The sequence below is a fragment of the Coloeus monedula genome (assembly GCF_965178545.1).
Source record: "Coloeus monedula genome assembly, chromosome: 15".
Classification (NCBI taxonomy): Eukaryota; Metazoa; Chordata; class Aves; order Passeriformes; family Corvidae; genus Coloeus; species Coloeus monedula.
The window spans coordinates 18638282-18653692 of NC_138795.1; the positions used below are offsets into that span (position 1 = coordinate 18638282).

General features: G+C 54.1%; 1 protein-coding gene across 1 annotated transcript in view; it reads right to left on the bottom strand.

Moving 5' to 3' along the window:
- The window catches only part of FGF18 (fibroblast growth factor 18), a gene marked incomplete at both ends in the record, with an annotated part of 67325 nt that extends 52312 nt beyond the window's left edge, over positions 1–15013 (bottom strand). The window contains 2 exons of the mRNA XM_082291255.1: positions 14677–14713; positions 14982–15013. Of these exons, the coding sequence (XP_082147381.1) occupies positions 14677–14713; positions 14982–15013 (69 nt within the window). The remainder of the gene's footprint in view (positions 1–14676; positions 14714–14981) is intronic.
- Positions 15014–15411: the final 398 nt, after the last annotated feature.

Consider the following 15411-nt stretch of genomic DNA (forward strand, 5'->3'; position numbering starts at 1 on the left):
GCAAGTACCAAATCCATGGTATGGAAACCGCCCCTGGAAACCGGGAAATTCACAGCAGCCTCCAGGGTTACAGGACCCCTAATATCAGCAGGGAAAAAAAGTCTTGTGTCTCTGATCTCACTTTCAGAGCTCCATTCCAACACCCCACAGGGATGCCCAGCTCAGGGACAGGCTCTCTGCTCCCTCCATGCCCCAGTGACACAAAGCCTGTGACAGCCGGGCTGGTGCTGCCCGGCGTGGCTGGACAGGGCAAGGGTCACTGTGGACCTGCCCCTCCCCAGCTGCCAGGCTGATGCCAAGAGTCAAAGCAGGAAAAGAAGTTGTATGTGAAGATCTCTGCAAACTTCAAGCTATGATTCAGAGAGACAGTGACTTCTCCTCGGGTCTAAAAACCCAATAAAATACCATCACTGGCATTCCTGTTTCTCCCTCCAGTTCCCACGTACCAGGGATGCTGGGAATATCAGAGGAACCCTGGCTTCAGAAACTGTTGGAAGAGTCAGGCACACAACCCTCTTTAAAGAGCAAAGTACACAGCTGTGCCAAACCCCAAAATTCACAGAAAGCAGACAGAGGTGACATAAAATTCATCTGCCCTGTTTCTGCAGGGGCCGAGGGGTGCCCAGCACTGCTGTGCCCAAGGCAGGCTAAGGTGTGGAAACGACGTTGGAGGCTCCTAAGCAAAGAGAGGGAAGGGAATGCGGACAACAGCACAGCTGGGCCATCACTGCTGCTTCCAGCCTGCCCAGCACGGTGGCAGAGTCCTGCTAGACCTGCTGGCACCATCCCAGAGAGGAGAAAAAGGCTTTGGAGCAGGAGCTGAGGGCTGCCAGTCACACCAGCCCGGTACCTGCTAACAAAAGGATCGAGCAGAGGTTTGGCATCCTGATTTCCCTCTGTGGAAACCCCCTGCCACGGAGTCCCCTTCCCAAGGAACCACAGAATGAATCACAGATTGGCCTGGGTTGGAAGGGACCTCAAAGATCACCTCATTCCAACACTCTGCCATGGGCAGGGACACTTCCACTGTCCCAGGCTGCTCCAAGCCCCAACTTGCCTCGGACACTGCCAGGGATCCAGGGGCAACCGCAGCTGCTCCAGGCACCCTGTGCCAGGGCCTGCCCACCCTCCCAGGGAAGCACTTTTTCCTAATATCCCATCTAAAGCTACTCTCTGGCAGTGGGAAGCCGTTCCCTGTTGTCCTGGCACTACATGACCTTGTACATTGTCTCTCCATCTTTTTTGCCAGCTCCCTCAGTGCTTCACCACTGCCTGCTCCTGCCTGAGGACTGATCAGTTCTGCCTACACAAGCCACCCTCGATGCCAGCCCCAGCCCGTTGCTCCGGGCTGAAGGGCTCCATGAGCGTCTTTGCTCCAAGTCATCAACTCTGCTCCAGGCTGACCCGTGGAGCGCCCACAAAACCCATCAGCACTGAGAGGGAGAGATAGAAAATATGCTGGCTGGGTTGGTCTGTAAAGGCTCTTCCTCCAGCACAGCTGGGACCACCTCACACCTGCCAGCACTCACGGAACTTCTCCTTCCCCAAAAGCACTTTGAAATACGTTCTCAAGCCCTATTATCTCTCCTGTTCATACCACGCTCCCTCTATTATCGAGAAATCTCCAAATAATTTATAAGCCCGCAAGCTCCTGCACTAGCAGGGCCATAAATCACATTTACAAACCCCATCACCTGCTGTTCCCAGGGCTGCTGGGGCTGGACCAGGAGGCCCCGGGAGCAGCTCCCGAGCCCTCCACAGCCGGCATGCTCCGAGGAGAAGGCAGCTCTGCCCCGCACCAGCCCGAGGTTTGTTTAAGTATCCAGAGAGGATCCCAGCCAGCGTCCTGCCTCACTGTGTTCTCCCCATCCGACCCCAATACAAGCACACAAAAGAGGGTTGTCTTTGCACAAAATCAAACCAAGGGAGGAGGATGTTTTTGGCTATTTTCCTCAAGGAGAGGGATTGCCCATCTAATAATCCCTAAATGGGCATTGGGTTGTTCGGTTTTCATGTGTGCCTCTGAGCCTCCCCTCGCCGTGCCAGGTCACTGGTTTTCTTTTCCACGGAACTGCAAAACCCCTGAATAACAAGGTTTGTGCATGGAAGTGCTGACACAACCCTTAACTACAGCATCCTGAACATGATACCAGAATAAGGACGCTCCCTGTGTGGCCCAGCCTATGGATAAATAAAGCATTTCAGCAGCCAGCGCCGACAGATCATAAACCTCCACGAGCATAAATACCAACAACAACCCAAAAAGATTAGAGGGCTTAGGGGCGAGGCAGGCTGGGATGATTTAGAGTTGGTGTGGAAGGGTCATTATTGCTGAATAGGTGGGGGTGAGTGGGCCACAGAAATCAATAAACCATTCTGCTCCCAGGGAAGGAAGGGGCCACGCTAATTGTGCAAACAGACATTTCCCGTTTGAGGCTGGAGCTCTCCCACTCACCCGGCACAGAGGGATTCAGGGAACCCACTCCAGTTGCTGAGGGACAGGGACCTCACTCCATGACACGTCCCAGGAGCTGTCACTTGGGGCAGAGCTCACCTAAGCCCCTTGCTGAGCACAACCTGCTGCTGGAGGCAGCTTCAAATGATGCAGATGCAGGCAATGTTCAGCTCCATTAACTCCATTTTCTAGGCAGTTAATATACAGCTGGCACAGGTATCTCAGTTGCTTTCAGCATCACCATCAAGTCAGAGCTTTTCCAGTGCCCACTTCTGGCACTGAACAATCACCCAGCAGGTCCTGCCAGCACCAGTTACCTTCAAGCACCAAAGACAACTCTGGCATCCATTTCCTCCTGCTTAAACAACACCATCCGGAAGCTTCCACACTGGCATCAGAGATGGAGGTGGCCACAAAATGAGCCACAACAGCTCTCTGGATCCTCCAGCGAGGGCAGAGCCACAGCTTTGCAGACGGGTGTGCAGGCACAGAGCTGCTGAGGCACAGAGTTCAAAGGCAGCAAGCAATTCCTCCTTTGGTCCTCCCTGTTCCCAATTTTTCTACTTTTTTCCCCCACTTTCTTTCTAGGGAACATAGTAATGACAAAAAGACACTCGCTTTGGAGAGTGAAGCCTATTTATAATCAGAATAAATCGATACCATACAAATACACAGCTATTTGTACCCAAGGGGCCGAGGGCACCCCAAAGCCCATTTTGGGACACACTGAGGAGGGAACCAGCAGCCAGTGGCAATGCCTGTTATCCCCATGAAGAAACCTGAGCTCACAAGCACGTACAGGTGCAATTGGTGGCAGTTTTTACTCCTGCTGGTCAGAACTTGCTGCTCTGGCAAAGCACAGAGACCTGCTCTGCTCCCCCTGCATGAGCCACTCTCCTCCTCTCTGCCTTTCCAAAGGTATTTAAAGGAAACACTCTCTAGATCAGTTAATAAAATAGCTTGAAGTTTGCCCAGCTCACATCAAGCTTACAGCTTGCAGTTAATGGACTTCAATTTTACTTGGGATTTTAAGAGTTTTTAAAACAAGTAATTTCATCTTCCCTCCAGAAAAAAATTTCTCAATGGCTTCACTGAAAAAATATTCCCAGGAATGGACAATTCTGCTGCTTGTGTACTAAAGACAGCCCGGAAAAAAAAAAATCGGATTACTACTGAGCCTTATCAAAAATATGGCATAAACCATGTGTTGACTTTAATCCAAACCAAACTGTCAATCTGCCTTCAGGATCCGATATAACAAACACGCGAGCCCAGGGCCAGAAAAGGAAAGCCGAGTTTGTTTCCTAATAGAAGATTTGTTCTGATCTCTATTAGCCACACTTCTGCCTGGAAATATTTACACTGCAAATGCCAGGCAAATAGGATTTCTTATCTTTCTGCTTTGTTGAGCGAGGGAAAAGTCTTGTTTGGCATTAATTAATTTAGATTGCAGGTTTCCCATTTTCAGGGAACAATTCTCAACAGTTTTGGAAAATAAATCTGGTTTTGAAATGTTTGAAATAGGGGAAAAAAGAAAATGGTGTTAAAATCACTGAAACTTGGGCTGCTGCATCCCAGCACAGCTCAGGGGCACCAGGGAGAACCCCACACATTTTGCTGCATCCATCACCAGTCAGCAGCAGTGGGAAAAAAGCTGCTGGGGGGTAATTCAGGCCAGACATGGGCAGACACCGACGTGAGACCTTGTGCCATGAAGCTGGGGATTCCCCAAGAGCCCTTTCTTTGAGCCACCAGCATCCACACCCACAGCACGGGGATGCTGCAAAGCCCTGTGCCTCGTCAGGACACCCCCAGGTCCCTGCCTGGTCTGGGCACACCCACAGGTGCCACCCACCCGGGCCACCACCCAGCACAGAGCAGCTCTGCCCGCTCAGCCTTGCTGACCTCAGGTCAGACTTTGCACAAATTTCCCTTGGAAGTGAAACCCCACAACTGAACCTGGTGGTGCTCAGCTTCTTGACACACACAGTGATGGTGCACACTGGGGAAATCAGGCTCCCAGAAATGAAAGCTGAGCAAATAAACTCCATTTTCTTGTTTGCTACATTTAAACAGCAATTAAATTCCTATTACCTACTCTTTCAACATAAACAGCACAAAGCAAGCCCTCTGCCTTGCTAGCAGACTGCTCCCATTTATTATAGGGCAAGGGGGAATGAGTTTAAAGTAAAAGAAGAGAGATTTAGATTAGATGTTAGGAAGAAATTATTTCCTCAGAGGTGGTCAGGCACTGGCACAGATTGCCAGAGAATCACAGAATATTCTGAATTGGAAGGTACTCATCAGGAATCACCCAGTCCAGCTCCTGGCCCTGCACAGACACCCCAGCAACCCCACCCTGTGCACCCCTGGCAGCTCTGGCAGCCTCGGGGCCGTGCCCATTCCCTGGGGAGCCTGGGCAGTGCCCGGCACCCTCTGGGGCAGAACCTTTCCCTGCTCTCCAGCCTGAGCCTGCCCTGGCCCAGCTCCAGCCGCTCCCTGGGTGCTGTCCCTGGCCCAGGAGCAGAGCTCGGAGCTGTCCCTGCGCTGCCCTGGGCAGGAGCTGCAGCCCCGGGGAGCTCTGCCCTCAGCTCCTCTGCTGCAGCTGCACCAGCCCAGTGCCCTCAGCCGCTCCTCGGGTGGCCCCTCCAGACCCTTCCCCAGCCCCGGCTCCCTCCTTTGGACACTCTGGAGCAGCTTGGGATCTCTCTGCTGTTGTGGCACCCAAAGTGCCCCAGCACTGGAGGTGAGGCTGCCCCAGCCCAGAGCAGAGCGGGACAATCCCTCCCTGGCCCAGCCTGATGTCCCCAGGACAGGGATGTCCCTCCTGGCTCCAGGGCACTGCTGACTCACATCCAACTGGCCATGGACCAGCACCCCCAGGTCCCTTTCCAGGGGCTGCTCTCCAGCATCTCATTCCCATCTGTACATCCAGGGCTGCCCCATCCCACTTGCAGAATCCAGCACCTGCCCTTCTTAAAACCTCATATTGTTGGTGATTTCCCAGCCTTCTCATTAGTCCAGGTCCCTCTGCAAGGCCCCCTTCTGCCTTCAAGGGAGTCAACAGCTACTCCAAATTTTGTATCATCTGCAAATTCACTTAAGTATCTCTTCAAACTCAGTATCCCTGAATCCCATTTGTAAATAAAGATGTTGAGGAGCACTGGTCCAAAGAATTTGTGGATCCTTCATCCCTGGAAGTGTCCAAGGCCAGGTTGAACAGTGGGAGGTGTCCCTGCCCATGGCAGGGGGTGGAAGAAGATGGGCTTTAAGGTCCCTCCCAACCCAAACCATTCTGGTTCCGTGATGAGCAGGGCAGACCCTCTGTGCTGGCCAGAGCTGCCCTCACTCCTCCCTTCCAGCCTGAGATGTTCCAGCTTTGAGAACCCCGATGGCAAACACAGAGTCCCTCCCATCCCCACAGCCCGTGGTCAGGCTGGCACGGCCCAGCTCCCAACATGGAATTTCACATTTAATTCCAGGGGAAGTTTGCAGCACCACCTGCTCCCCGGGACAAAGGTGCCCAGTGCAGGCAGCCCCCAGCACTGCTCCTGCAGCAGAGCTGCTGGTTTCCCATCGATTGCTGGGGGGCTGTTTGCTGTCCTGATCTCAGCTGGCCGGGACTCTCCCCAATCACAGCAAGGTCGCGACCACGGGGTCAGAAACCTGCACTACATAGATCATAATTTATTGTACAGCTAATCAATACTGCACCACACCATGCAGTCCTGCAGTGCAGCCTCACACCCAGGGGCTGGGGCTGCTCATATGGGATCGTAACCCTCTGGCCTGGGAGAGGAAGGGGGTCAAAAGCAGCTTCCACGTTAGAGCTGGAGAACACGACTGGAAATGGAGCACACACTCCACTAGCTGCTCATTCCTACATTCCCACAACCCAGTCCAATTCCACCTCTGACTTGAATTCACCCTGGGAAAGGAAATAGGATCATCTGGTCAGGACTGTACCCGACACTCCAAGGGGAGCAGCGATGCAGCCGCACTGTGAGGAATCACCCAGGGTCTGACAGGAAGGAAGTGACCCCAGTCCCTGTGGCCACAGCACTGCCAGCTTCCCAGACCATCCCTCTCCTCAGTGATAAAAAGCATCAGAGCAGCAGCAAAATGCCCTTCTATCAAAAATGTCCTTCAGGCCACTTTCTAATTTGTATTCCCAGGGCTTCCCATCCCAGCAGCCATGGCCACAGACACCCAGCACACGCTGCACAGTCATTTACCAGGCTCACCACTGCTCCCTGCATTCTTCTGTTAATTCTGGATTTCTGTGCAAGAGTAGCTCAGGGTATTCCAAAAGATACAAAACAAGCTGTCCTTCAAAATGGTGCCAAAGATAGTATTCTAGCAGGAAAAAAAGGGATTTGAAATACATAGCAGGAGAAAAAGGAACTGGGAGGACTAAGGAGTGCCGGGAATACCTTGTAGGAAGAGCAATCTGTTATTAATTGCTGCATCCTGGTATTTCTATCCACACAATATGCACTTCTCTGGGACCTTCACCAAGGTTTAGCATCCATCCATTTGGATTTTAAAAGATGAACAGAGGCACCACAGGGCACACTGGGCCCCTCGCCACCCTGCTTCCCCTCAGTGCCATCCCATGGCTGTTTCCAGATCCAGCCCCTCAGCCTGGCCACCACTGGGGCTCTGCCTCTGCCTCGGGCACATCCCAGCACCCCCAGCCTGCCCCTCTTCCAGCTCCACGTGGGTGAGCCCACGGGCTGGACTCTGCCTCATCTCCCACCATCACACAGCAGTGAGCAGGATGGACCATTCCCCACTGCCCACCTCTTATCACAGAACCATTTAGGTTGGAAAAATCCTCTAAGACCACCAATCCACCTGTTCACCCAGCACTGCCAGGCCCATGGCTAAACCATGTGCCCAGGTGCCACATCCACACTTCCAGGGACAGCGACTCCACACTTTCAGTGCTTGACAACGCTTTTGTTGAAGAAATTTTTCCTAATATCCCATCTAAACCTTCCCTGATGCAACTTGAGGCCTTTTACCCCAATGCCACAGCCTCAGATCTTCCCCTCTCCTCCCACAGCCTCCAAAGCAACGTTGACCTCAGCCAGCATCAGCAGCAAACTCAAACATCAGCACCAGCCCAGCTCCAGCCCTCAGGCAGAGCAGCACCAGCCCATGTGCAGGGGGAACATCAGGGCACTGTCCTTGCACCCTGAGCTCCGGAGGGTGAAGGCATTCCGGCTCTCCCGGCTGCAGCAGAGCCAATAACTCCACGCAAAGGCAAAGACAGACAGTGAGCAGGGGGTGAGCAGAGCCTGGCAAGGGCGGAGGATGCGCTGTCACTACGTGGACGACACTGCCATGTGGCTCAGCCTGAAATGCAGCTGTTTGTGTGGGCAGAGCAGGCAGGGAGCTGAGGAAGCAGTGCCCAGGGAAGGCAGCCCCACAGGGAAGCACCAGGGCACAGACCCACAGCCCAGCCCCTGGAGGGGGAAGATTGGCACGTCGGCTCCCACCCACTGCAGCCCCTGGGGCTGTGAGGAGGTTGCACAAAGGGAAACACACAGACCATGACAGGCTAAGCCTCCTCCTTCCTCTCTGTTCCCCTTTCTTTCTCTTCATGCTATGGCGAGGCTGCTGAATGGCAATAGGAAAATACTTTGGCAGAGCCAGACAGTCTTTTATATTTTGGGGGGTTTTTTTCTAGCTTTCCCTCCAGCTGCTTTGCCGGATGCCTAATCCTCCATGGACATCTGGAGAAGTACCAGGACACAGAGGCGACATACCAGGTAGGCAGCACATTGCACAGCTCTGCATAATTTCTGCTTGTACCTGCTGTTATGGCACAGCAGGTGATCAAAACACAAAAACCCAGGAAAGGAAAGAAAAGAAATCATGTCTGGACCTGTCTGGGCAACAGATATTCAGGTGGAAGCCTGCTGGTCTCAGCAGCAGAGCATCTCACAGACAGGAGGGCATTTAGGGGCCTCCCTGGGCCCAGGGCTTCCAACTCCCCCAGCATGACCTACCCCAGGCTTCCCAGGGCCAGAGCAGCTCACAGACCCCAGGCAGAGACCCTGGCAGCAGGTATCCCCATCCCTGCCCAGGCACCAACAGCAGCCATTCCTCTTTTCCCTTTTTAAATCATGTTCCATGAACACATTTTTCACCTGCAGTTATCACAACTGATATCTAAAGTATCCCTATCTGTGGGAAAACAAAGCAAAAGCAGCTCTGCAAGGGAGGAGCGAGTACAACAAGAGTCCTAAGGAAAGGAAGAGATACATAAAAATACTCCCAAGGATCTGTGAAGTAGCTTTATAGATCCAAAATAATGATTTTTGGTCCCAGGGGAGTCTCTCTTGAGCTCAGCCTCCCACAGCAGAGGGAGATACCCACCGGCCCGGCCGACCAGCTCGGCGCTATCAGCTTACAGCAAAAGCAAATAACTCGGTGTGGCTGCCCGAGCCCCCAGTGCTGCTCATCCTCCCTGAGCCTCCTGCAGCCCTCAGCATCACTCCCACCACCAGCTGCATCAGCACATCCCAAACACCCCCGCAGAGCTCGGGCAGTGCCACCCTTCGCCCATTCTGCTCTTTTTTCTCCCACCTTGGTACGCTGCGGCCAAGCTGCTCTACAAGCAGAAACCAGTTTTGAGTTTGAGCAGGAATTCCTCCTGTGAATCCCACACTGCTCCAAACCCCACACCACTCAGAATCCCACACTGCTCCAAACCCCACTGAACCTCGCACCACTTCAGACCCCACACTGCTCTGAACCGTGCACCACTCGCCTCCATCCAGCCTTGTACATGTCAGGTGCAAAATGGAAAGCAAAGCAGAAATACAATTACAACCCCACCACGCTGCATCCAGTTAAAATGTGAATCTCATGGCTCCTTTCTAAGCACTCTCCTCAACAATGCCCACGTCCATCTCTGTTCCTCTGAAGCACCTGGCACATGTCTGGAGCTTTGGAAAAGCAAACTGCACTCATGCAGGGGTGCAGGGCAAAGCCTCCAAGCAGCTCTGCTCTGCTGCTTGCCACGGCACACCCAGAAAGCCAAGCCCCCAAACGCTGAAGCAGCTCACATTTGTGCCAGCCCCACTGGGGTGAGAATCTGGAAACAGCTTTGCAAATCTTCCTGCTGAACATCTTTGGGGGGACTTTGTAGCAGAGAACCTGTCCCAGCACTCTGAAGGGCTGGGGACCTTCAGCGAGAAGCAAAGGCAGGGTGTGCCCAGGGCAGGCAGCCGACAGCGGCTGGTGGGGCACAGGCTGCACGTGCCCATCTGTGCAGGAGCAAGACCCACACCTACTCTCACCCCAAGCTAAGCTGAGTCTCGCTTCTCCCACAGGAGAGCCCCAGCACACATCAGCCCAAGCACCAGCCCACTGCCGCTCAGCTCTCAGCTTCCCTGCTCCAACGTCTCCTCTTCCTCCACAAACCCGAGATCTCCAAAGTTCAGGAGGCAGAAGCAGGATACACAGGGCAGCTTCAGCACACACCACTTCATAGTCTGGTGAAATGAGTCAGCAGCAGGGAATAAAAATCCCTTGTGGCAAGCCACATGGTTGTTTCCTGGAGAGCAAGGGCATTTGAAACTGGAACAAACGATTTCATATGCAACAGGACCCTGCCCCCGCAGGTTGCAGGCCAGCAGAGCCACAGCATCAGGAGCTGCATCCACCACCAGGAGTCCAGCAGCAGCACGGAGCCAGAGCCAGGGACCATCCCATCAGCTCCAGCCCATGATGGGGCCATGCACTTCAGCATCGCTGAGCTCCTCTGCTCATTAAATCAGGCTTTGCTCACGCCGGTCCTCTGGTCTTCTCACTGCCTAATAATCACTCAGGTCCATTCTGAAAAACCAACAGAGAGCTGCCCAGCCTTTCACAGACCACATCTGCGATATTCCGTCCTTCTCAGCATGACTGGAGGCAGGGGGCTGGCACAGGGATGCTGTGCCAAGGACGCGGTGTTCCCAGTCCAGGCTGAGCAGAGAGGGCAGGCAGGGGATCAGCCAGCCTGGGGGGCTCTGGGTCCCATCAAGTCTTGGCATGCAGGGCTTGACCACGAGGAGGGAGCAGCACAGCCCATGGAGGTACTACCTGCCCCATCCCACAGCAGTGTAGGGATGGCCAGAGCTCTGTCCCTGGCAGCACACGCAGCCTTGGCCGCCGCCTCCAGGCGGACATTGTGCCACCCGAGGAGGACAAAGGCAGCTGGGTGCCCATCTGCAGGGAGGGTAGACATGAGAATAACCTTGCTGGTGACGTGCAGTCTGGCACCCTGCCTTCGGTGCTGTCACCAGGAGGGCAAAGGCTGGGCAGGCAGGGACCTGTGCTCTACAACTGCTGCACATCCACAGAAAGTGTGGCCAGGCGAGCTGGGCAGGCTGTGACCAGGACCACCTTTGGCTTCTCCACAGTGGTATCCCCAGAGCCACTCGTCCTGCTTGTCCCAGGGAGGACGGCTGTGGAGCAGCAGACAGGGAGAGGGGAGGAAGCTGCTCAGCAGGCTCACGCCTCCGACATGTGCTGCGTGTGGCTTCGCCAGACCGCAGGATCTGGCTCACTGAACGTGTGGAAGCAACACTTCTCCGTGTCTCACTTTACAAAGCCCCAAACAATAACTGTCTGTCGCTGCACAGGAGCTTAGGAGAAACATAAGTTGCTATTGGCATGGTGCACAGCAGCCTTCCTCTTACACAACACCAGCAGATGTGAAAATAGCCCAGTGCTGCCTTGTGCGTTCCTCTGACCTCCTGTTTGCTTCTGGATCAGATTCCAAAGCTGGATCTTAACCTACAAGAGCCATAAAAGCAAAGGATTTGGCCCTATCAGGGACCTCTTCATAATCTAAGACAGATGCACTCCATGTAGGAGATCACAGTGAGGTTTATCAGGGCAGGGGAGAGGCTGAGGCAGGACCACCCTCTGCTCCACAGCACAGCCAGGGCAGCCCACGCCGGCATCGCCCCGTGCTCTGCCTGGCCATCACTCGAGGTGGCTCAGGGACAGAAGGGCTGGAAGCTCTTGCAAACCAGGATAGCACTCAAAACCTCACATCCTACTGCTCAACCTACACTGAAGCTGCCTCCAGCCCCCACCTGCCCTGGCAAAGGGGGCCCTCTGAGATCCCATGTCCCTGAACCTGTTATCCTCAGAGTCACTGGTGCTGCCAGAGCCAGCACACCATGGGGCAATCCCCTCCAACTGTGCAAGGTGCTTCTGGGGTTTCTCACCTGCTTGAAGAGAAGAGATTGACTCCAAAGCCAACCCCAAAACCACTCTGGGATATACAGAACGAAAAAGCACATAGAAGAGAAATTGCTCCTGGAAGTGTGAAAAGGTAGGAGAATAAACTGAAGGATGCCAAAGACACATGATAGCGGGAGAGTTCAGTAACCACCAGCGAAAGGGCATCCCTAAGAACAACCTGCATAAATAAATTAATGTCTCCAGGGTCCACGAGGGTATCCAGTGTCCCTGCTCTGGAACTGCAGCAACCCCAAGCATCAGAAGGACTTCCTAAGATGCAAGAGAAGAAAACAAGGCAGGGCCATTGCTGTTGCAGGGGAAGGGACTGGTGGATTACCTGTCCTCCAGGCAGCCCTGTGAGGTCCAGGGCTGCTCCCAGGGCTGTGCTGCACCCACGCCCCAGCAGTGCTCCCCTGTGCCCTGCCACGCGCTGGTCCCGGTGCTCCTTGGTGGGAATGTCACACGATGGCCAAGCCCTGGGGGAGTCTGACTCATCCAGGGGTCCAAATCCTGCTCCTGGCAACTCCCGACCCTCCAACCTCCCTGTGGCTAGGGCTGGGGAACACCACCCCAGTGCTGCCACAACCTGCCCACAGGAGATGCTACAGCTGCCAGGTCACCCACCAGCGGCTGCGGGGTGCCTTGGGGTCTGTGAGAAAGCTTTTAGCCAGAGATGAGCCCCCGACCACGGAACTGCAGCAGCTCACACATCAACTCACCACAGCCCTCGAACATGGGGAGCTACCAAAACACTCAGAACATACCCAAACCACTGTGTTTTGTCCCAGAATCCCTCCAGCCCCACACATGCTGGAGGGATTTCCACCTCTGCACACAGAGCCACAGGGTACCAGGCAGCAGCAGAGGAGAGTAATTCTAAGACCAGCACATGGGACAGGCCACAGATCACGGCTTGAACACAGGGCAAAAGGCAGCCTTAGAATATAATCCACTTCAGGAGCTCTTAAATCTCCCCAATACAACACAGAGCCCTTTAAGCAAAACTAAACAACTTCCTTTAGACTAAATAAATATTAAACCTAAGTGATGCATTAATTTACTTCAGTTCACCAAAGGCTAACTCCTACCCAAACTGATCATTATAAAAGAAATCCTATAATCCCTCACTCCCATTCAGGCTCAAAACATGTAATCCCATGAATAAATCCAGAAAGAAAGTGTAACAAAATGGGCAATAAAAACTTACAGCATTCACATCTTTTCATCTACCATTAATACTGTAAACACTCACTCGAAGGCCCTCGAGTATGACTAATCTAATGTTTTGGCTCCCAAGGCTAATCGCCGGCGCAGCTCCGCTCTCCGTGTGACACCCAGCGAGCTCCGCCGCCCCTCCAGCCGCAGCCAGGACACCTCCGCAGAGCCCAGTGCAGCCATCCCACCTCACGTCCCCCAGAATGCTGCAAAATCAGCACGAAAGGGAGCAAGTATGGTTCTAATAGCACCAGAGCACTGAGCTTTCTTCTTTTTTTCCTTTTTTTTTTTTTTATTATTTTATTGCTTTGGAAGCCTGCGAGCTCCAACTGTATAAATGCCAATAACTTTGTTTTAAGGCTGCTGAAGTAAGAGATCAGATTTTAGCAAGTGCTTTCCAGGCAGCCAGCCAAACTTTTTCTGATTCACTAAAAGCACCGAAGGGAGGGGGAGAGGAAGGGGGCTGGAGGGCTGATTAACTTCAGTTACCGCACAAGCGCAAAAAAAGTCTCCCCGCTGCAAAGGGTGCCGGCGCTGCGAGCCCCGCGCAGCCTGGTATTCCTCGGGCTGAAAAAAACACGCACCAGAGAAACAGAGCAAACACCTTCCAACCGCAGGGTATTTTACAGCTGTGGATCCTCTCCTGCTGGGGAGGCTGCTCCACCAGGGGAGGCTCTGCTGGTGCTGGGCTCGAGCTGCAGTTTTTGGAGGGGATGAGGCAAAACAGTGATCGGGGATTTTTTGGATGGGTGGGAGAGCGGGGGATAGGGCAGGTTTGGGTTTTAGCTTGGCCAGAGGGATGGAGCCCCCTCCAAAGCTGTGCTCATCCAGGACCATCTCTTGCTGCCCTTGGGGATCCGGAGAGGGTGAGCAGGTGTAATCCCGGCCAAAGCACAGCTTGGCGCCAGGGGGTGGCACAAGTGTCCCCCAGCCCTGGCGGGAGGGTGGCTGGAGCCACCGGAGAAGTGGCACCTGCTGTGCCCGGCCCCGCAGGTGGGTCTGCTCCGGGATGCCCAGCTAAAATCCCTGTGGCACTGGGGTGCGTGGCCACGGGGGCAGCTGCCTTCCCCATCCCCGGGCACCTGGGCTGCAGAGCCTCGCTCAGGGTGTTCCTCCAACGGCTTCATTCCTGCCGAGGCAGGATCAAAGGCTGGAGCTGACTTGGACGGCGTTCTACTGAATAATGGGGAGGGAACACGCAGCCTCCTTCTCCTGGCTAGGGAAACTTGTGTTTTTCAAAGCATCAGTTTTTGGGAGTGAGTTCTCGAAGAGGGGAAGAGAAAAAAAAATAAAAAAAACCCCAACCAACCACAAAAAAAAAAAAAAAAAAAAAAAAAAAAGGGGAAAAAGAGAACGGGGAAAAGGGCGAGCAGGAGAGCGCCTGCTCTTCCAAGGCAAGTGCATCAATCAACATTGTGCAAGGAGAGTCCAGCACTCCCTCTCACATCATTAGCCAGGCTAATGCACTCCAGAGGATCCCGCTACGGCAGGCTACCGGCGCACCGACTGCACCCCAGCCCGCACCGGCGGTCAAGCACAACGGGGCACGGAACGGGAGCTGAACACAAGGGGAAGCCCCGGTCGGGGCAAGTGACACTCCAGCATCTGGTGCGGGGCTCGGTTTAATACAGCCATAAAAACTAGAGGGAAACAAGTGAAAGCCCCAGCCAAACCTGCCTGGCACTCGAGGTCAGCACGCCGCCTTTGTTTCTATTTTACAACCAAAAGCAAGAGAGGACAGAAAGGACACGTACCTGTACCTGAAAGCACAGCAGCAGGAAATGTAAACATCTGGAGAGGAGAAAAAAAAAAGCAACAAAAGATCAAATGATGCGGTAAAATGGTTGAAGTTGATTTTTTTTTTTTTGCTTTGTTTTTGTTTGCAATTTTTTAAAGGGTGCAGAGCGATGCTCTGCTTATAGAAAGGCTCAGGTCCCCATTACCACCTGGCTGCAAGGAAAATGCAACCGAGCCTCCAGAATGAAAGTTTTTAAAAAAAATTAAAAATATTTTTTAAAAATGAAAAAAAAAATATTTAGAAATATGCCATAATCCTTACAGGCAAGTGCAGGCTGAGAGCAGTGAATACATCGCTGGGCGAGGAGGGGGTTGGCCGGCGGCTGGTCGCTAGCGGAGCGCAGTCCCCCGCCGCCGCGCTGACATGGGAGCGATCCGGCCGGCGAGCTCCGATCCGCGCCGCGCTGCTCCGCGCCGCTCCGCGCCGCTGGGAAGTTGTGGTACCGCCCGCTCTGCCTCCGCCGAGTGACTCGTCAGGCATCAGCTCTCCTCTCCCCCTGTCTCTCCTCCTCCTCCTCCTCTCCCTCTCTCCGCCTTTGGGGGGATGAAGGTGCTTATTGTCAGTAACTTCCGATCATCAGCAAGTGCCCCCCCGCGTCCCCCCGGGCCGGGCCAGCCCCGCCGGGCGGATGGAGCCTCTCGGCCGCCGCCGCGCCCCGCTCCGGGCTCCGCTCCGCGCCCCGCGCCGCGCT